Raw genomic sequence first — 21,476 nt, 5'->3', positions numbered from 1 at the left:
AATGCTTGGAATGGCACTTAATCCTGTTGCATGAGTTTGTCAGTGAATTCCATGAACTTGGAATAATGAATGAAACCATATTTAGACATTAATGCATGACAGTTTGATGTGGAATTGCAGGCTGGTTGTTGTAAAAACCTTCATTCCAAATAGGTCCAAATATTTAGCTTCCAAGATCCATCCCTTCTGTAAGGATGACATTGCCTGTTTATTTCAGTGGCAGCCTGGATTTCTGAGGAATTCAGGAAAAGGGGTATGAATTAAAACTCTGCTCTCTTGTCTGGTATGAAGTACACCTCTACCCCAATATAACATGACCCGATATAACACAAATTCGGATATAACGTGGTAAAGCAGCACGTCAGCATGTCTGACTCCGACACGCTGCTCTGAGCGGCGTATTAAGGGTGCCGGGCCGGGGCTGAGGGGTTGGATAAGGGGCAGAGGGTCTCGGGGCCAGTCAGGGGACAGGAAGCAGGGGGGGTTGGATGGTTCAGAGGTTCTGGGGGCGGGACGGTCAGAGGACGGGGGTGTTGGATAGGATGTGGGAATCCCGGGGGGTCTGTCAGGGGGCAGGGGTGTGGATAGGGGTCGGGGCAGTCAGGGGACAGGGAGTGGGGGTTTTTGGATGGGTCGGGGGTTCTGAGGGGTCAGTCAGGGGGCGGGAAGTGACTATTAATAACGGAAATGCTCGAGGCCAAAGCAAGTTCGATATAATGCGGTTTCACCTATAGCGCGGTAAGATTTTTTGGCTCCCAAGGACCGTGTTATATTGGGGTAGAAGTGTATTTCTTTTCTGTACTTTTTGGCATAGGAGTGCATGTAACTGAGGTATGCCAGACCATGCTGGCAGTCTGCAAAATGGGAAGCACCACCTTCCTGGCCCACACTCTGTAGGATACCCAGGAATTAATGAAATATCTCTTGCACTTCCTCTGGGGAATCTGGAGTACGTCTGCCACCCTCTTTAGCAAGCCTTGGAATTGCTTGCAATCATCAGGTGGAGAAGGCAAGGCTGGTGCCACTCTCTAATCAGGGGATGAAGATGAGAACAGACCCATCAGAGCAGGCGTTTCCATTGATGTTGGTTCTTCACTCCTCATCCATTTCCTGTGGGGGTTCCATCTCCTCCCTGTGAGAAGAAGAATGACACGATTCTCAAAAACATCTTACTAACTCGGAATAGTTCTTGTATGGGTCCCATGACCCCCAATAAGGCAGGTAAGTGGGAACAAAAGGTGGCTGGATTGGTCTTGATGACATTGTGTGCCACTGGTACCACGTTTAGCACACTGTCTTATGAGGTTGCATGGGGGGAGCCCCAGGAGACTCTGGATCCACTATCCAGCTAGATCTCCTCTTTCAGCAGTAATGCTGTCTTGATAATATTTGATTCAGCTAAGGAGGAAAAAGTAGGCTCTGATTCCATGGGTTTTGTTGTCAGTACAGACTTTGTGATGCCCTAATGGCAGAAGGTACCAGAGAGCAGCTCACGTGCTCTCTTGTGCCATCCTTGGACCATTGGCGTCAGGATCTCTCTTGAGATGATTGGATCTGAAAGGATGGCAGACTTGGGATCTGGGAAGGATGATTATGTCCTCAGGTGTAATGTATTTCTCCCCAGACAAGGGCTGTGGGGAGTGAGGATGCCTATTCTTGCTTACAGGCAAAGTCACTCTGGCCAGAATTCTAGGTGCTGACGAGTCCTTATCAGAGTGCAGTGGTACCGCCTGCGCAGGGGGGCATGATGCTTTTCCTTTGTTGGTACCAGAGATGGTCCTGCTCCTGTGGGTGGTGGCAGCCTCAAAACACTCTTATTTTTAGGATCTTGGAGACTGGCACCATGCCTCTTTTGACCTCCTTAGCCTCCTGTACTGGGGTGCAGACATAGATGGTGTTGGTGAACAAATCTTCTTTTTAGAGGTGTATCTGGAGGAAGATTTCCCTCATCTATTATGACTAACTAACTAAGCTAAACTAAGAACTAAGATGCCATCTACAACTATCTAAAGACTATAGACAATTATTTACAGGTAATTACTGAATAAAGCAAATGCTGCTGTAGCAAACACTGTGGACACTGAAGGATTCCATCTTGGACCATGGGTGGTAGAAAGGAACTGTAGAATCAGTCAGTCTGCATCACCCCTTATACCCTTGGTTTGGAGCATGAAGAGGAGAAAGACAAAGGCACAGACCAACAGAACCGCTAGCAAAAATCTTCCAGTCTCTGGTGCATGGGGTGTATGTGCACCCACAGTAGAATACAAATAGAGGCCATCACCTGAAGAAGAAACAATGGCTGGAAGCCGAATACAGACAAATTCAAAGTAGAAATAAGGCTTTTTTATTTTTTAAAGGAAGGTATGTAACCATTGGAATAAATCACCAAGGGAAGTGGTGGATTATCCATCTCCTAATGTCTTCAAATCATGTCAGTATGCCTTTCCTGTTAATATGCTTTTACCAAAACCAAGTTATTGGGCTCAATACAGGGATAACTGGGTGAAATGTAATGGTCGAAGACGGGGTGACCAACCTGAGCTTGAGAAGGAGCCAGAATTTACCAATGTACATTGCCAAAGAGCCACAGTAATATGTCAGCAGCCCTGCATCAGCTCCCCCACTGCTCACAGCGCCTCCCACCCACCAGCAGCCCCGCCAATGAGCGCCTCCTCTTCCCTCCCCAACAGCTGTTTCATGGCGTGCAGGAGGCTGTGGGGGTAGGGGGAGGAGTGAGGGCACAGCAGGCTCAGGGGAGGCAGCGGGAAGGGGTGGAGTGGGGGCAGGGTCTGTGGCAGGACCAGAGGTTGAGCAGTGAGCACCTCCTCGGCACATTGGAAAGTTGGCACCTGTAGCTCCAGCCCCGGAGTTGGTGCCTATACAAGGATCTGCATATGAACTTCTGAAGAGCTGGATGTGGCTCCGGAGCCACAGGTTGGCCACCCCTGGTCTAAGATATACAGGAGGTCGGACTATATGATCTAATGATCCCTCCTCGTCTTAAATTCTATGAATTCTCATTCCCAGTCCCCACGTTCAGCTTTAATATTTGGGTTGCACAAATCATGCACAAACCATGACCTTCTGTACATCACAGGCCACTAAATTTCAATCACATTCCCATATATTGAGCTCAGAGACTCTAGTTAGAGACAACAGCACGTCAGTCATCAAGGACTAAACTGTCTGCCACAGCCAGAGAACAGGAGAGACTCAGGTGCCAAGAGACCAAACTCCAAGGTCCCTCCAAATGTGATCTGGAGGAAAATTCTTTACCCCAAATCTAGAGCGCAGTATGACCCTGAGCAAGACACACCAATCAAGCATCTAGAAAAAGGATTTTTGTTACCACCTCAGAACACTGGTCCACCCTGTCTGGTGTCGCAACTCCAGGTTTGGCCTAGCTTTGGTATTTCAGAGGAAGATAGAAAAAACATCAATCCAGAATACATCTAGCCAATTATTTATTGGGGGGAAAAATCCTTCTTGACTCCTGCAGGCAACCAACTGAAGCCTTGAAGCATGGGATTTGATTGTAGTGATTATATGTGTTTTTAGATGTCCAAGATGTCTTGGGAAAGCTCACTTACCTAAGTCCAGAGCAGGTACTGAGACTGACTGCAGAATCAGGATACCCTTGCACAGTACCATGGTAATAGCAGTGACCCTAATTGCAAAAAGGAAGGAAGGAGCAAACATTTAGGTAATCATAAATTCTATTTAGTGCCTCGTTTTTATAAGGTTCTCCCTTAATTTCTATCTAAAAACCTCGTCTGATTTCAGGCGACAGCATCCAGTATCCCACTGATAGCAATCATTCTGCCTCCATGAAATATTGTAATGAGCATTCTCAAGGTTTAATGTTGGACCAAAGGAGTCCACACAAGTACCTGTGACATCCCTAATTGCTAAAAGACAATCAAGAGTGTATTTAAAATGTGACAAGTTTTTTCTCCTTGATTATGTTATCTGAAAGCTATGATATGGGGCATTTTATAAAATTAAGCAGCTGAACAAATCACATTGACATCAACATTTTGCTTAGATGTAAGTTTTCTTTAGTAATAGGATGTAAATTCATAGGAGGTAATTAAGCATACTGTGAGATGTACTAAAACTATTCTCAAATCTATGGCTTGAGAAACTCACAGAGCAAATGAAAAGTGGGTTGGAAAGGAAGCATTTTATTAAATGAACTAGCCGGGTAGCAGCACACTATTACGAACAAACAAAAATAAGAGGGTCTTATTCTATTTTGAAAGGCAACAATCCTTTTTCATTTTGTGGCTGGGTTATTGTATTTCTTTAATAATCCATCCGCTTGCAAAAGGCAACCACAACAAAGCTACTGACTCTCGCTGCAATCAACATTAATTTTATTGTTGACTAAAGGTTATACTACATCCCCAATTATGTGACTGGCTGGAAAGTAATGATTGTGTCACGTTCAGCATTTCTTTTTTTCACAGCTCCTTTAAATGCTATCTGGAAGCTGAAAATACTATTCTAAAAGGTTGCTATCTTATTAGTTCAAAAGAAAGTTATCACTCATGTTTCAACTGACAGTCATCTCACTATGCCTTTTTATTACTTGGTTCATTCACATCTAGCTGCATTAATTAACCTTTTCAGTGTCAGGGAATGGTTTTCAATTACACAGCCGCTCACAGCACACTTCTAAAGCCCACCTTGATTTCTTAAAGAAAGCAATAATCTAGAGAAAGACCAGGGTAAAATGAAATAGCTCAGATATGAATCCTAAGCAAACTAGTTTCCCTCATAAGAAAATATTTATTTGGAGCATTTTTTTTAACGTGAGAATGTAACAAAATTCAGAACAGTGGGTTATAATCTGAATTGAATTTATATGCAAAAACAAAGAGGAGTCCTTGTGGCACCTTAGAGACTAACAAATTTATTTGGGCATAAGTTTTCGTGGGCTAGAACCCACTTCATCAGATGCATGGAGTGGAAAATACAGGAGCAGGTATAAATACATGAAAAGATGGGAGTTGCCTTACCAAGTGTGAGGTCAGTCTAAAGAGACAATTCAATTAACAGTAGGATACCAAGGGAGGAAAAATAACTTTTGTAGTGGCAATGAGAGTGGACCATTGCAAATAATTGACAAGAAGGTGTGAGTAACAGTAGGGGAAAATTAGTATGGGGGAAATTAGGTTTAGGTTTGTAATGACCTAACCACTCCCAGTCTTTATTCAGGCCTAATGTGATGGTGTCCTGGGAGATTGAAGTGTTCTCCGACTGTTTTTTTAATGTTATAATTCCTGATGTCAGATTTGTGTCCATTTATTCTATTGCGTAGAGACTGTCCGGTTTGGCCAATGTACATGGCAGAAGGGCACTGCTGGCACATGATGGTATATATCACATTGGTAGATGTGCAGGTGAATGAGCACCTGATGGTGTGGCTGATGTGGTTAGGTCCTATGATGGTGTCCCTTGAATAGATATGTGGACAGAGTTGGCATCGGGCTTTGTTGCAGAGTTTGGTTCCTGAGTTGGTGTTTTTGTTGTGTGGTGTGTAGTTGCTGGTGAGTATTTGCTTTAGGTTGGGGGGCTGTCTGTAAGTGAGGACTGGCCTGTCTCCCAAGGTCTGTGAGAGTGAAGGATCATCCTTCAGGATAGGTTGTAGATCCTTGATGATGCACTGGAGAGGTTTTAGTTGGGGGGGTGTAGATGACGGCTAGTGATGTTCTGTTATTTTCTTTGTTGGACCTGTCTTGTAGTAGGTGACTTCTGGGTACCCTTCTGGCTCTGTCAATCTGTTTCTTCACTTCACCAGGTGGGTATTGTAGTTTTAAGAATGCTTGATAGAGATCCTGTAGGGGTTTGTCTCTGTCTGAGGGATCGGAGCACATGCGGTTGTATCTTAGAGCTTGGCTGTAGACAATGGATCATGTGGTGTGTCCTGGATGGAAGCTGGAGGCATGTAGGTAAGTATAGCGGTCAGTAGGTTTTCCAGTATATGGTGGTGTTTATGTGACCATTGCTTATTAGCACAGTAGTGTTCAGGAAATGGACCGCTTGTGTGGATTGGTCTAGGCTGAGGTTGATGGTGGGATGGAAATTGTTGAAATCATGGTGGAATTCCTCAAGGGCTTCTTTTCCATGGGTTATAAACCAATTACTTTCTTGAGTAGAAAAGAAAGTTATATTCTTCTGCTGAAAGTGCTGAAGGATATAGGGCCTTATCCTCCTCTCACACTGGCTTTACACCAGCATATCTCCATTGATTACCACTACAAAAAAGTTATTTTTCCTCCCTTGGTATCCTACTGTTAATTGAATTGTCTCGTTAGACTGACCTCACACTTGGTAAGGCAACTCCCATCTTTTCATGTATTTATACCTGCTCCTGTATTTTCCACTCTGTGCATCTGAAGAAGTGGGTTCTAGCCCACGAAAGCTTATGCCCGAATAAATTTGTTAGTCTCTAAGGTGCCATAAGGACTCCTCATTGTTTTTGCTGATACAGACTAACATGGCTACCACTCTGAAACCTGAATTTATATGGTTTGCCATAGTTAAAGCAATGAGAAAAATGGTGTGTCAGTAACTTATTATTAGTGTGTCTTCATTGTCTGCCTCAGTAAAGTGCTAGTAACACTCCGATGAGAAAGAAAATCACAAAGGGGAGCAATTCCACACACTGAATTCTCTCTAAAGGTTTGCTTTTCTCACAGCTAAGGGCATGTAGCTGTTAAGCATGGCCACAATATTTCTGCTTGACATTGAGACAGCCTGGTTACATAAACATCCACTAAAAGTCATAAGGGTTAGTAGTCTGGAGTCTCAGGCAGGAGCACAATTTATAACTAGTGCTGCTCATGGAAGCCAGATATCTGTGTGCTCTAGCTGTATGCAGCAAACTCCTGGACTACACTACAGACCTATATCGGTAGAACTATGTCACACTCAGGGGTGTGGAATTTTCACACCCAAGTGATGTAGTTATACTGACCTAACCCTTTGTGTAGACAGCCTTATGTCAGCAGGAGAGCTTCTCCCATTAACATAGCTACTTGGGGAGATGGATTAAGTGCGCTGATGGGAGAGCTCTCTCCCATTGGCTTAGACCATCCTCATTAAAGTGCTACAGCGGCACTGATGCAGCCTTTTAACTGTAGACTTGCCTGGTCTGTGAAAGTGTCTGGTGAAAGAGGAAGGGGATGATGATTCCCAGGCTCATACAGCCTGCACCTAAAGTGTAACTGACATTATCGAAGAGTGTATTATGGAAAAGGTTCTTACTCCTTCCCACTCCACGCATGCAACTAGATATTTCATTAACTTTGAACTTGTCTATTCATTTCATAACTTCTTCAAGATCCACATGCTGCAAGAAGGTAAGGTTCCTTTAAGTTCAATATTGAAAACGGTAAACCTATCAGATCATATCCTGTGATTGGACTGGTGGAAAATTGGTTTCTAGCTCAGTAATTCAGCTGAGTTACAGAATTTTTCACCCACCAAAGAAAGACTTTTGCTGTTTTAAATTACTGAATGAAATAGATGATCCCCCCCAAAAAACGAATAGTCACTACAGTTAGCTGATTTGTTGTATTTAAAGCTGTGCTCTGGCTTTATTGCAGACCATTAACTAATAAAGCAGTGGTTAACTTTGAGACTGACAGATTTTGGGGGGGGGGGCTATTTAGTTTTTAGTCTAAATGTGAAGAGAATACAACAGCAACATCTGCACCAAGCAAATGCTCAGACCTGCAAATAGCACAGGGACCAAAACCTGATTTCATTTCCACAGCCAGGTAACTATAAATCAGTAACTTGATTTAGTTTAGAGTGCACCATTCAGGCACTTTAGGAATACTGAATGAAAAAAGATGTAAAATCAAATTATAGAACCTCAGGAAGACATTTCTTTTAAACAATATTGCAGTTGCTCTTGATCAAAAATGTGTTGTACTGGTCTCTTCAAACTATTTTTGGCAGCAAACTGCACCGTTAGTACTATTTATTTAGGGTCTTTCTGCCATCATCACTGTACCAAAGTACATTGCCTACTTAAAACTTTTCTTTCAAATGTATTTGTAAAGAGGAAACTTTCTACAGTCAGCCGTACACATAGCTGAGATTAGTTTGCTTCAATAGTGAACCACAAAAAGTTGTATATTCTTTCCTCATTTGAATATTAAGAATTTTAAAACCATTTTGAAATTTTTCATTTACTTGCCTTTTCGCTGTTTACTTATAGCACAGACTGTACAGCCCTCCTTTAATAAAGTTAGCTCATGGGATAGCTATTGATGTTATACAATAAATGAAGAAATAGTCCATCTGAGCTGGATCTACTAAGCCAGATAAAAGATAAACTTCATAATTAAAATCAATTGCTGCACTGTTTTTAATTAAGGAATTCATATTTTCCATCAGAGGACAAAATTTTGAGTGCCTTAAAACAGTACTTTATTTATAAAATGCATTTTTTAAAAGAGAAAAAAGGGCATTTTGTGCTAATTTTAATGAAGAGCAAGTTAGCCAGATATATTTTTTGTAAATATCTTAAGGCCTGATTCAATAAAAACAAAAAATAAAAGATACATCTTTCTTTTGCATTGTGGAAACCCACGCAGACCTTGGAATGCCTTTATGTGACCTTCGGCACTGGCCTGCGGAAGCCAGCTTTTTAGGGCTTTCTTTTTAATTCAATCAGGCCTTCACTCCTCATTTGTGCAACAATGGCTGTTTGTGGCCTACTAGAAAACTCTAACAAGTGCATTTTCAAAGAGCTGTGTAAGGCTTTAACAGCAAAAATCTTAAGGCTTCAATGACAGTCATTGGTGAAACTCCCCACGCCTCACTTTGAAAATTTCCCCCTCAAAATTCTTGCTTAGGTACACAGGGACAAGCAGTTGCCAACGACAACACTCTAAAAAGAATACCCAGCTAGCTATTTTATTTCACCCCCCTATCCTGGCAACTCTCCCGTGGTGGGTGTTTTAATGATGAAGCATCATCTATTCCCCAAGACACAAACCTTACCGTGTAATTGCGTGTGACAATGACATCAGTGCCATCTTTCAAATAGTGCGTTTCTGTGAAGCTATCAGCTAAGAGGCCTCTGAAAAAACAAAACAAAACAAAACAAAATGACACATCTGTCATATTAAGATCAAATAATCATGACTTTTGTTCTTCCATGGTTCCATTTGAGATAGAATAAGAAGTTTAAAATTAACAAGCCTGGAAACAGAAAGCCTCATAATAGGTCACCGTGACTAGAGCATGAACTAGTGCAGAACTGTGCACGAGATTAGGAAAAAAATGTGACGGGTAATCACTCGAAACAGCAAAGAAACCTAGTAGGTTAGTAGGCTGGAACATAAAAAGTTCCTCCATTAATAATAAAAAGTCTTTGTTGTGATTGATATTTACTACAAGCTGCTAGATGTCCTTTCTTCCAAATGAAGATTAAAAATAAGCATAGCTCAATATTGAACCCCTCATGTCATTTTTAGTATCTTTCCAATCAAACTGGAAATCTAGACGTTTGGAATATTTTAAAAGTAATTCAGTCATGGTAAAATTGCTGAAAAAATGACACACAGTGGAAAAAAGGTAATGTGTCCCACATTCTATCCATCACTTTGCTGTCTAATGCACTGTGTACATCAGCCACTGGCTAGCCACTGCTGCCACATTTACATGCTCACAAAAATGTAAAACATTGGTTTTGAAAAATACCATGGATTTATTGGCCTGGTGTATTTGGGTAACAGGGAGGTGGGAGAAATGAGGTCACTGGAATATCATCAGTGGGATTTTCAAGAATGCTCAGCTCTAGTGTAATTCTGCTCCCTGAGAAGTCAATGGTACTCTCATTGGATTCAACCGGAGCAGAGTCAGGCCAATGACGAGTTCTTCTGAAAATTTTACCCCACAACTTCAAGGAGCACAAACCTTCAAACTTCAAATATTTCAAGCAGGTAGGGGAAGAGGATTATATGTTTGTATCTCCTGGGCTCTGTCAGTGCCCATTTAATTTTTGTTACATTCCAGAACGTAACAACTGAAGCATCTTGTGATTATACAGCAACTGACAGTATTAAGCTTAGCATCACTGACCATTGCTACTCTAGTGCCAGGGCAATATCAGCTGTCTTTGAAATTCAGAGACACCTACTTTCTAACACTATTCAGCTCCTGCCATCAGAGATTCCCTAAGGATAAGGTTTTATCTTTAAGATTAAAAATTGTAATAATAAGTAATAAACACATCCCAACATTGTCATTATTTTTTCATGGTGCAAGCAGCTCTGTTCTATGGAAGGGGTATATTTTATGCCATAATAAAGTGACTTACTCATCAAGGCATCACTGTGCCTTCTAGCCAAAGTATTAGAGGGCTCTCCTCCTGTGATGGTAGGATAATTGATTATTTTAGACAAAAGCAACATGATCTCCTGGCACTAAGGTTAGTTTACATGAGAGTAAAATAAACAAACTTGTTCGATTGATAGAAAGGGTTTGAGAGAATCCAGGAGGAGATGAAAGAATTCCTCCTAATAAACTGGATTACCACACACAGCAGTCAATAACTTGCAAGGATACATCAAAAGGAGAACATGTTCACAATGGGATTCTTTTTTCCCCACAGCAACTTATCAGAAGTACCTAAGCAACATAAGGGTACAAGCCTCATTTATTTTTATTGAATCTTGAGCTTTTAAGTCATTTTGGCACTTTTGAAAAATCTACCGTTACTGAATATGATGTCTGTGAGGTGGGCCTCCATTTGTTAGAGACTCAGACAACACCTTTATAATTTACCCAAGTAAACAAAGGGGAACAAGAAATTCACTGCTATGGAAATAAGTTTCTAATGTAAAATAAAAGCTATTTGGGCAGTTCACTTTTCAAGAAAAAAGTATATGAAAAGCAGTTTGGGATGAGGAGAGAGAGATTGGCTCCACTAGACTGGCAGTTGCATTGGACTAGTTTTCAATAAATGAGAGGGATGCTTCACAGAATTAACCTTTTTGTCCCCAGAATATTAAAAAAAAAAATCGGAAGGTTCTACTATGGGTACCCATAAAACTGTTTCTTGAAGAAAGAGTTGTTATTAATAAAAGACTTTCCACTTCTGACTCAAGTTCTCAGGAAGATTTATAATCATGGCACTTAAAGGTTCCTGGACAAAGGAATGTCAGCAAGGAAATGTAAGTGGTCTAAGGTGTTTTGGAAAAGAATTTCCAAACCTTGTAAGTGTTCAATGCTAACTGTACCTTCTTTTAAACCACACCGAGAACAAAGATCTTGGCACAGATTTTTGGAGTCCATAACTGCAGTTTTGTATATAAAGTTGCTCCTTGCGAAAAGCCCAGGGAATAGGGAAGCATTACTTTTGAGTGCAATCTCTGCTCAGGGACTTTATTCCTTCCAGTCAAGGTATTGACTGTTTTTCAATATTTCATCTAGAAAGCATTTCTAACAAGGTCAGAAGGAAGAATATATATTTACATTGGCTCTCAACATAGGTGAAAAAATACCATCTGTGAGTGTTTGAGGTTTTGACAAACATTTTAGTGAAATATAAAAGCTCCAGACAGATGATGATATCAAAACTAAATGTCAATATCATCTGCGCACCTGCAATGGACCAGAGAATTCAGATTACAGAATATATCTTTGGCATAGAGTTTTGAAATGTTCTGCTTTCTTCCAAAAATGTGGTTTTTGTTTGGGAAGTTCATTTGCCCAAACTGGTCCACCTCTTTATATTGCAAAGTATGGACTGAATTGTTCTTGAAATTAATACATATTTTCCAAAATTGGTCATGTTTGCATCTTCGTTAACGCACCTTTTTTTCAGCTTGTACACATGTTAACATCTCTGGTAGACTAATATTTTTATTATTAATTATTATTATTAGTGTTATGGTAGTGCCTAAATGCCCAATCAAGATCAGGGACCCATTGCACTAGAAGGGTTCACTGTACAAACACTTTTTAAAAAACGAAGTCCCTGTTCCAAAAACCTTACAACCTAGATGAGAGTAGAAAATGACAAGTGGAGGAATCAAGCAAATGAGGAGAAAAGGAGGATGAAGTAACACTAAAGAAAGCAGCACAAGCTTTAATCATGGATCTCATCCCAAATTTCAGCATGTGTGGGGTACTTTTCTTTGTATAGTCATATTTTATGTTAAAATCCAGCAAAATTTTTCAGTGGTTCACTGGGTTGCACAAGAGGCAATTTGGGTAGTAGCAAAGCAGCAGATATTATCACCACACCAAGGTATGTCTACACTGCAATTAGACTCCTGCAGCTGGTCAGTGCCAGCTGACTCAGGCTCATGGGGCTCGGGCGAAGGGGCTGTTTAATTGTGGTATTCTTAATGTTCTTAAGACCTCCCACCTTGCAGGATCCTAGAGCCTGAGCTCAAATGTTTACCCTGCAATTAAACAGCCCCTTAGCCCATGCCCCAGAAGCCTGAGTCAACTCACATGGGCCAGCCGCAGGTTTTTTATTGCAGTGTAGACATACCCCAGGCATTTACAGTCTCTGGAATGGCTGCTAATTTAAGAGAAAGTATAGTTAAGGTTGCCAACTTTCTAATTGCACAAACCCGAACACCCTTACCCCCCCCGTCCCTGCCCCACCCCTTTCCCAAGGCCTCGCCCCGCACTCATTCCATCCCTCCTCCCTCTGTTGCTCGCTCTCCCCCACCGTCACTCACTTGCTCATTTTCATCAGGCTGGGGCAGGGAGTTGGGTGCAGGAGAGGGTGAGGGCTCTGGCTGAGGGTGCAGGCTCCGGGGTGGGGCCAGAAACGAGGGGTTCAGAGTGCGGGAGGGGGCAGAGGGTTGGGGGCTCTGGGGTGGGGGGGGTGGATGAGGAGTTTGGGGTGCAGGAGGGGACTCTGAGCTGGGGGTGTGGAGACAAGGGATTCAGAGTATGGGAGGGGGCTCTGGGCTGAGGCAGGGGGTTAGGGTGTGGAGGGGGTACAGACTCTGGGCTGGGGGTACAGGTTCTGGGGTGGGACCAGAAATGAGGAGTTCAGGGTGCAGAAGGGGGCTCAGGGCTGGGGCAGGAGTGTGGGAAGGGGTGCAGGATCCAGGCAAAGCTTACCTTGGGAGGCTCCCAGGAAGCAGCAACATGTCCCTCTGTCTCCTAGGCGGAGGCGTGGCCAGGCAGCTCTGCACAGTAAACATTGCCTCTGTCCACAGGAACCGCCCCTGCAGCTCCCATTGGCTGTGGTTCCTGGCCAATGGGAGCTGTAGAACTGGTACATGGGGCGGGGGCAGCGCACAGAGCCCCCCTGGTCGTCCCTCTGCCTAGGAGCCAGAGGGATGTTGCTGCTTCCAGGAGCTACGCAGAGCCAGGTAGGGAGCCTGCCAGCCCTGCCAACCAGACTTTTAACGGCCCGGTCAGCATTGCTGCTGGGGAAGCTGCCAGGGTCTCTTTTCGACCGGACATTCCAGTCGAAAACCAGACACCTGGCAACCCTAAGTATCTAGAGTCCCTTACTGCCAATGTTTCTGAAAGCATCATCATAAAGACCAGCTGTTTTATTAATTAGTGTTATCATATATATATAGCAACACTGGTCAGCATTGTGTTGTACAGACATGTAAGGACAAAGAGTAAAATCCTGTTCCCATTGAAATTTATGAGAGTTTTGCCACTGACTGCAATGGGGCCAGGATTTCACCCAAGATGCCTGCACCAGAGGGTTTACTATTTAAACAGACAAAATACTGACATTGGACAGGGTAAAAGATGTAACACAGAGGCAAAGTGACTGAACAGTACTCTTGGCATGTGCCCTGTTATTCTCAAGGGTTTCACAATAATGTAGTGATCTAATGAGATGAGAGATGGATACAGGGGAGGTGACTCAGTGCTGGAGTGCTAGACTGAAGAAGGGAATTTTAAGGAAGAGACTGGAGAGGAAAGCTCATTTCCTTGGGTACTGGAGGAGGGAGACTGTTGATGTTGATATCATCATTACGAAGATCAAAAACTGAGAATAATAACAATGGGAACGATGACTAGGGTGAACTCCACCCCCGAGAGAGGGCTCAGGAAAGGCTATATGGGTTTTAATGCCAGAAAGGACCATTGTGATCACATGTGGAAAATCCACACCTTTGAGCAACGTAGTTTTACTGACCTAACCCTTGCTGTAGACAATGCTACATCAGTGGGAGTGATTCTCCCTTTGACATAGCTACTGCCTCTTGTGGAGGTGGTGTATCTATGCCGATGGGAGAAGTTCTCCCATTGGCATAGGTAGCATCTTTACTAAGTGCTACAGTGGCACTGTAAGTATAGATAAGCCCTTAGTCTGACCTCTTACATAACACAGGCCATGGACTTCCTTGAATTAATTCCTGCTTCGAATCCAATAGCTGTGGTTGATGTAGAGTATTTCTTCTAGAAAAAATATCCCATCTTGATTTAATAATTTCCAGTGACGGAAAATCCACCACAACCCTTCACATGTTGTTCCAATGGTTAACTACCTTCACTGTCAAAAAAGTGTCTTTTATTTCTAGACTGAATTTGTCTAGCTTCAACTTCCAGACACTGGATCTTATTCACTGGCATCATTGGTTTCATTTCTCTTGTGTCTTTCCTGGAAAGTTCCAGCTCCTGAATTAAGAAAGTTTACCAAGCAAAACAAACTCCCAAAGGTGCTACTATCAATCCTTGGCAGGCTTCTTTCTTCAGAGCCTTTTGGCTCAGTAGCCTGATACTAGTCTGTTGAGAAAGTCGATTGAACTGTAAGGCTGAATAGTCTAAGAGTGGTAAAGGGTCAGCAAAAATCCTGTGGCAATAGAAGTCCACCAGCAGACTTTCCCAAAGGAAGATAATCAGGTGAAATGATCTGCTCCTAATGCAGCAGCTGAAGATCTGCACATTTCCTGTACAGGTCATAGGCCTGCTCAGGACGATTCTACTTTTAAATGTGTGAGAGGGTGCAGCGGGGTGGTCACCCCGTTTCAGCCCTGAAGGAGTTAAAAGCAGCCCTGGAGAGAGCTGCAGCTGGGGAAAAGGGGTTAAAAGCAGCCAAGCTAGGCTGATTGGGGAAGCAGCCACAGCTGTGGCCAGCTTAATTAGGGCCCAGCTAGCCCTTATAAGAGGGCTGGGGGCCAGGAGCTGGGGAAGTCTCACTCCAGCCTGGGAGCGGGAAGGGCTAGCTGCCTGGGAGCAAGGTACCTGAAGTGGAGCAGTGCTGGGGAAGGGCAAAGGGAGCTGGAGAGCTCCAGCCTGGTAAACCTGCAGGCCTTGGTAAAGGCCCAGAAAGGTACTGGGACTGCAGAGGGACAACCTGGGAATAGGCAGAGGCAGCTGGTCCTAACCCCTTGCCTGTGATGAGTGGCAATTACAGACTGCAGTCTGCTCCAGTGAGTGGGGGCTAGATGACAGGCAGTAGCCACTGAGGCAATGTGGGTTTAGAGGGGTGGGGGTTCCCCAGGGAGGGGAGATCTGGAGTGTGGGGGTACTGCTGGGGCAGAACCCCAGGGTAAAGGGCACCAGGGTCTGGGAGGGACAGTGGGCCAGGAGCAGGCGAGATGCTGGTCTGCAGAGGGTGCGCTGAAGGCTAGAGAGCTTATTCCAGAGACAACCAGCAGGAGGTGCTGCACCAGTGAGTCGTTGCCTCGCTTCAGAGGGTTTCAGTAATAATATTAGTCATTAAAAAAGCTTTTTGAGTAGTTCTGAGTCTAGTTACTAAAGCTGGAATTGAAATTTCTCTGCTTAAGACCTCTCCTTTTGCTCTTTTGCCATGTACTGTGGCACATGAATATTAATTTGATAGTAAGACAGACAGATTTTCCTTATGATGTAAAGGATGGCGACTGTATAATGCATGCCCTGTTGTGAAAATTGGGCCTACAAATTTACCTTAATTGCGAGGTCAACTATAAAAAGTAAGTTCATAAAATGGTACAATAAATGTTCGTGGAAAAACATACAAAAGGGAGACAACAAATTAAATTAGTCCAAAATAAAAGGCCCAGTGATATAATTCAAGGACTTTAAGATCATGCCTAGTAAACACACAGTATGAGAAGCAAAATTAAAATTAATGAACCAAAATTAGTGTCAGAAATTAGGTCTATGGGTGAGAAAACAACCGGATGGGCTACTCCACCCATCACTCCCTTTTAGGGTCCTTAAAGAGACATATGGAGAAAAATTGTTTATCAAAGCGAGCTTCCCTATCCTACCACCCACCCCCACTGTCTCCTGGGAACCTGGGTCTTTGTCATCCTGAACCTGAGAGATGTTCTGACCAGACTGGGCCAGAAGGAAGGAGCAAGATGACATTTGCCAACTGTACTGGTTCCTGCTAATACCTGAATACCACCTAGGATGTAAAACTTACCCCTCTCTCGCGCGCACACACACACAAGTGGCCTTGTTCTGCTCCATCTTATTTCTGCTGTTTCCTATCCCTTTCCTTTTTCTACCTCTTTAATAAGAGTCTAGCTTAGCCAGCCAAGACTGCATGTTTTGCAACATTGCTGTGAGCCTGTGTCCAGAAAGGGACAAATAAAGCAATGCCCTAAACAGCCCAATGCTGGTATGAGTTTGCCTGATAAGACCATGTGCTGTGTTTTTTTAGCAATCAGGTTGCAAGTGAAAGTCAAACACCAGAAACAGATGCTGCATTTTCTATCTTTGCTGTTATTTTTCTCTCCCCCTTTTTGTGTTCATTTTGTTTTATGCAGTGTTGTAGCTGTGTTGGTTTGAGGCTATCTCAGAGCTTCTCTCTTACCAACAGAAGTTGGTCCAATAAAAGATATTTCCTCACCCACCTTGTGTCTCTTCATTTTGTTTTGTCTTCTAGGAAATGGGATCAGACTTCAGCAGCAGCAACAATGACAGCTCCTGTCCATCTCTACTTCTGCTCTTTTCCCACAAACAGTGGTTTTCAACCTGTGGTCCACAGACCCTTGGGAGTCTGCAAACTATGTCTAAGGGGTCCACGAAAGGTTGTCGGTAACCATAAAACAATGGTTTTCAACCTGTGGTCCGTGTACCCTCTGGGGTTCTGAAAATTATGCCTAAGATTTCCAAAGGGGTCCGTGCCTCCATTTGAATTTTTTTAGGAGTCCGCAAATGAAAAAAGGTTGAAAACCACTGCCCCAAAAGGATAGTTATTACCATCTTTAATGCCACCTAAAAGACTGTCAACCAAGGTATTTTTTCCTTCTAAAAACTCTCTTCAGCTAAAGGGATGTTGTTAAGCCTTATTTAATAATTTACATTTCAAATGCTTTAACTGTTCTTTTCTGTATTTTTAATAAAAGGTTAAAATGATTTTTAGTCATGTTTGCACCATGGTACTAAGCAAGCTAAGGTCTCACTACACCAAACCTTGTTTAATGTTGGACAGGGCCTGGGTTACGTTAACACCTTTGGACCATATATTCCATCTAACTTAATACAACAGCCCATAGGGTAGCCAATATTTTTTTGGCAGGCAAAGCTGTTAACCCCTCTTTCAAAACATCTAATGCCTTAAAAGCTGTCTAGTAGAATAAGCATTTAGCATGAGTATCAAGAGACTAAGTCCTGTAAGGGCATTTCTTGAAAGCTTATAAAAAATGTATAACAAGCACTCAAGTTCAGCAATCAGGAAAGGTGTGCTTGAACTTTCCATTATGGCACTAATATTAAACAACAAATCTAACATATATATCCCTTAGGTAATTTAATTGCTTCCCTCAGAAAGAGATATAATTCACTAAATTAATTTACATCTCCCTTTTCTGACTCATAGCAAAGGAGATTAATACAGGAAAGTAAATCAATTTAGATGGCAAGCTACTTAACCTAATTGGATCAATGTAATTCAGAAAGAACATGGATCAAAATAACATTAATACATCATAGTGCAGGAGCTCTGGTTTAGTTCATGCCTACATCTGAAGTTCCAAACACCATCAGTCCACAATGTTCAACGGTGGCAAATGATCAATTTTTTGCACTGCACGAAGAAGTGGAAACAAGGGAAATAGTATCAGGAACCGCATTACTTGCTGGGCATATGAGAGAGAAAGAAAACTAATGGAACACCAGAGCTTCCTGATTAATTCTTTGTAGATGAGAAACATGCTCCTCCTGAGTTAAATTGCTTAGTCAATGACAGTGTCATGAAACAGCTCTTCCTTTTCTGTCTCTCTGAACAAACAAGTGGAAGCTTCTCAGGGCAGGGCAGGACAAGCTTTGCCTGCCCTGAGCTAAGTCAAATATAGTGCAGTTGTAAATTAGTTCTAAACTTACCTATCAGATTTTCCTACAAACTTTCAGGTGTTAGCTACCTCCATTGGTCTAAGGCCCAGAGTACATAATGGACATAATTTAACAAAAAAGTTAATGACCCAGAAACTTGAGCTGTTGATTTTTCAAAAATGCTAATCTTGCATTCAAATACACAAACAGGATCTTTTTTCAATCCACTCACTAACAGATCTGATAGCGCAACACAACTTAGCCTCTTATCTCCAAAACAAGAAAACCACACTGTGTTTCCCCCCAGCAGCAATATATTATTTCCAAAGGTCATAAGGATCCTTCCATAAGTTTGGGAATGTCAAAGAGATATAGAATCAGAGAAGTCAGAGATGGAACAGATCTACTAGATCAAACAGACAAATCTCTCTGCAAACGCAAGATGTTGTACAGCAACTAATTTTTGCCTCACCTAGTTTCAAATGTCACAAGCAATACAGCCTCCACTGCATTGCAGAGGTGACTGTCATGATTTGTTTCCTGATATTCAGCATAGATTTTCCCTGTTTTAATTTCTCCTTGTTATACCCCTTTTACTAGCTTAAATAATTCCTCTCCTTTTTGGTGCATACATCCTTCAAATGGGTGTAGACCGTTACCATGTCCTCTCTGAACCATTACTTAACCAAGTAATACTCCCATGAGGATATGGAAGTGCCAAGAATCTTGCACATTTCACACTCCTGCTACTTGGGCAATGAGTGGCAACAGCAGTGGCAGACAATGGAATAATTCTTGGGGAGGAAGGTACTGGCGGCAGGGACAGAGCAGCAGTGATCTCTTTCTACATCCTTTCGAAGCAAAGAGGGGGAGACTAAGAGACCCTCCCTCTCCCAGCAGCCAGTAGCCCATGGAGTAGAGCAAGCAGGCTGATTTTTTTTGTTGAACAAAACATGGCTTTTGTCTAAAACTAAACTTTAATTTTGGTTCACCTGTCCCCCCCTTTGCAGAGGGGAGCGGGGTGTTGAGCAAAAATTTGGGGGCCCATAAAAATGTTCAGGTTTTCCAAACCAGAAAATGTGGACAAAAGTTTTTTGAAAAACATTCTTTGTTTGAATTTTGTATCAAATACATACCTATAAAGAAACAGTCTTGAAAATTCCTGTGGAAAATTAGCAATTTCCAACCAGCCTTATCCTGGAGGGGTAAGCAGAGACAGAAAGTTCATTCTCTCTCCAGCAGCTGAGGTGGGAGGGGAGAGTTTTAAACAAATAAAAAGACCCACTAGTCAGATACGAAAGGTGGAAATCTCAAGCAATTTCCAGGGAGAGCAGCCTGATAGAAAGACTAGCCACCATCCTCCTTCCCAGCAGCTTGGGTAGCAGTGGAGATGGGCATCACAGATGGACCTTGCTGGTGGGCCTCTTCATAGCTACCTGTGGCTAGTCCTCTAGATAACTGGTCTCTGGTAGATTTTCCAAGCCATCCCTGGTACATTTCTTTACTCTACTTTTGTTCTGTCTCTTTACACCTTTTTTTCCTGACAGTCTTTTAGGCAGTTCTCTGTCAGTGTTCATATCCAAGCCAATCTGTATTAATTTTGAGAATAAGATCTCATAAAACACTATATCAAATGCTTTACTAAAATGCAAATATATTACAATACAGCTTTGACTCCGTCATCCACTATTTGTACTTAACGCTCCACTTCATGGGCCACAGGTTGCTCTTGATCCGTGCTCCAAAAATGTATATATAGCGAAAAGTGTTGAGGATGATGGCACCGATGGATCATGTTCTGGTACCAGTGAAGCTCAATGTTTATGGATTTTCTTGTCAAGCCTCTGGGACTTAAGACATACGAAGTCCTCTTGGGACAATGTGCTGGGCTTGCTGCAAGTCACATCTGATTTCTTCTAAGTGAGTTTTGAGGAAGACTTAGACTCCTGCATATGAGAGTGTTTCCTGGGTTCCTCAGACGATCTTGTCAGAGGGCCTCTGGGGGCAGATTCTCTAGCACCAGTGTCAGACATAGCAGAAGGAGGCTGACACATCGCTGAATCAGGCCGATGTACCGGAGAGTGACTCACAAGCAGTATCCTCGGAGGTGGGCTCAGAGCTCACGATCTTGCAATTTGCAACACTGCTCTACCAAAATCAGCATCGTCCCGGGCTTGCTGAATAAACGCATAATGGGATGTGAACGTGTGGACGGATGACCATGTGGCTGCCTTGCAGATGTCCTGGATAGGCACTTGGGCTAGGAAAGCTGCCGACGAGGCTTGCACTTAGGTTGAATGGGCAGTCATGATCACTGGAGGTGGCATCCTTGACTGACTGTAGCAGCAGTGAATGCAGGCAGCGATCCAAAAAGAAATCATTTGAGTGGATACTGGATGACCTTTCATCATGTCGGCCACCACGACGAACAATTGTGTCAACTTGCGGAATGGCTTGGTCCTTTCAATGTCGAAGGCCACCGCCCTCCTGATGTCTGGGGAATGCAGTCTATGCTCCTCCTCCTCCAACTTATGCAGCTTTGGGAAAAAAAACAGGTAAGTAAATGTCCTGGTCCGTATGAAACTATGAGACCACCTTGGGCAGGAAAGCAGGGTGCAGCCACAGCTGGACCTTGTCTTGGTAGAAGACCATAAAAGGTGGTTACAAGGTAAGAGCCCTAATCTCAGAGACCCGGTGGGAAGATGTTATTGCAACCAAGAATGCAACCTTCCAGGAAAGGAGAAGGAGAGCGCAGGAATCCAGAGGCTTGAAGGGAGGTCCCATGAGCCTTCACAGCACAAGATTCAGGTCCCACGGAGGGATGGGGTCCATGATGTGTGGGTAGAGGCGCTCAAGGCCCTTGAGGAACCTGGCAGTCATGTCCTGGGTGAAAACCGACCTACCCTGGAGCAGCAGATGAAAGGCCAATATAGCAGACAACTGGACCTTGACAGTTGAAAAGGACAGGCCTTGGAGCTTGAGATGCAAAAGGTAGACCAGGATTAACTGCAGCAAGGCCCACTCGGGCCGAATGCCTTTCTCCAAGCTTACCAATTCCATTTGGGCAGGTAGGTTGCTCTGGTGGCAGTCTTTCTGCTGCCCAACAGGACCTCTTGAACAGCGTCCGAGCACTCCTGCTCTGCTGCATTTAGCCATGCAGCAGTCAAGCCATCAGGTGCAGCGCCACCAGATTCGGATGCAGAAGGCTGCCATGGCTCTGGGACAGCAGGTCCGATTGAAGCAGT

At 43.2% G+C, this 21,476-nt stretch overlaps 1 protein-coding gene across 1 annotated transcript in view; it reads right to left on the bottom strand.

Moving 5' to 3' along the window:
- The window catches only part of ADAM12 (ADAM metallopeptidase domain 12), a 353,284-nt gene that overhangs the window by 112,405 nt on the left and 219,403 nt on the right, over positions 1 to 21,476 (bottom strand). Inside the window, exons 5-6 of the mRNA XM_073354062.1 lie at positions 9,025 to 9,103; positions 3,594 to 3,670 (exon numbers count right to left, since the gene is read on the bottom strand). Of these exons, the coding sequence (XP_073210163.1) occupies positions 3,594 to 3,670; positions 9,025 to 9,103 (156 nt within the window). The remainder of the gene's footprint in view (positions 1 to 3,593; positions 3,671 to 9,024; positions 9,104 to 21,476) is intronic.

Source organism: Lepidochelys kempii, chromosome 7 (genome assembly GCF_965140285.1).
Source record: "Lepidochelys kempii isolate rLepKem1 chromosome 7, rLepKem1.hap1, whole genome shotgun sequence".
Taxonomy (NCBI): domain Eukaryota; kingdom Metazoa; phylum Chordata; order Testudines; family Cheloniidae; genus Lepidochelys; species Lepidochelys kempii.
Note: the sequence above shows the minus strand (reverse complement) of the source record. Positions and strands in the feature narration are given on the sequence as shown.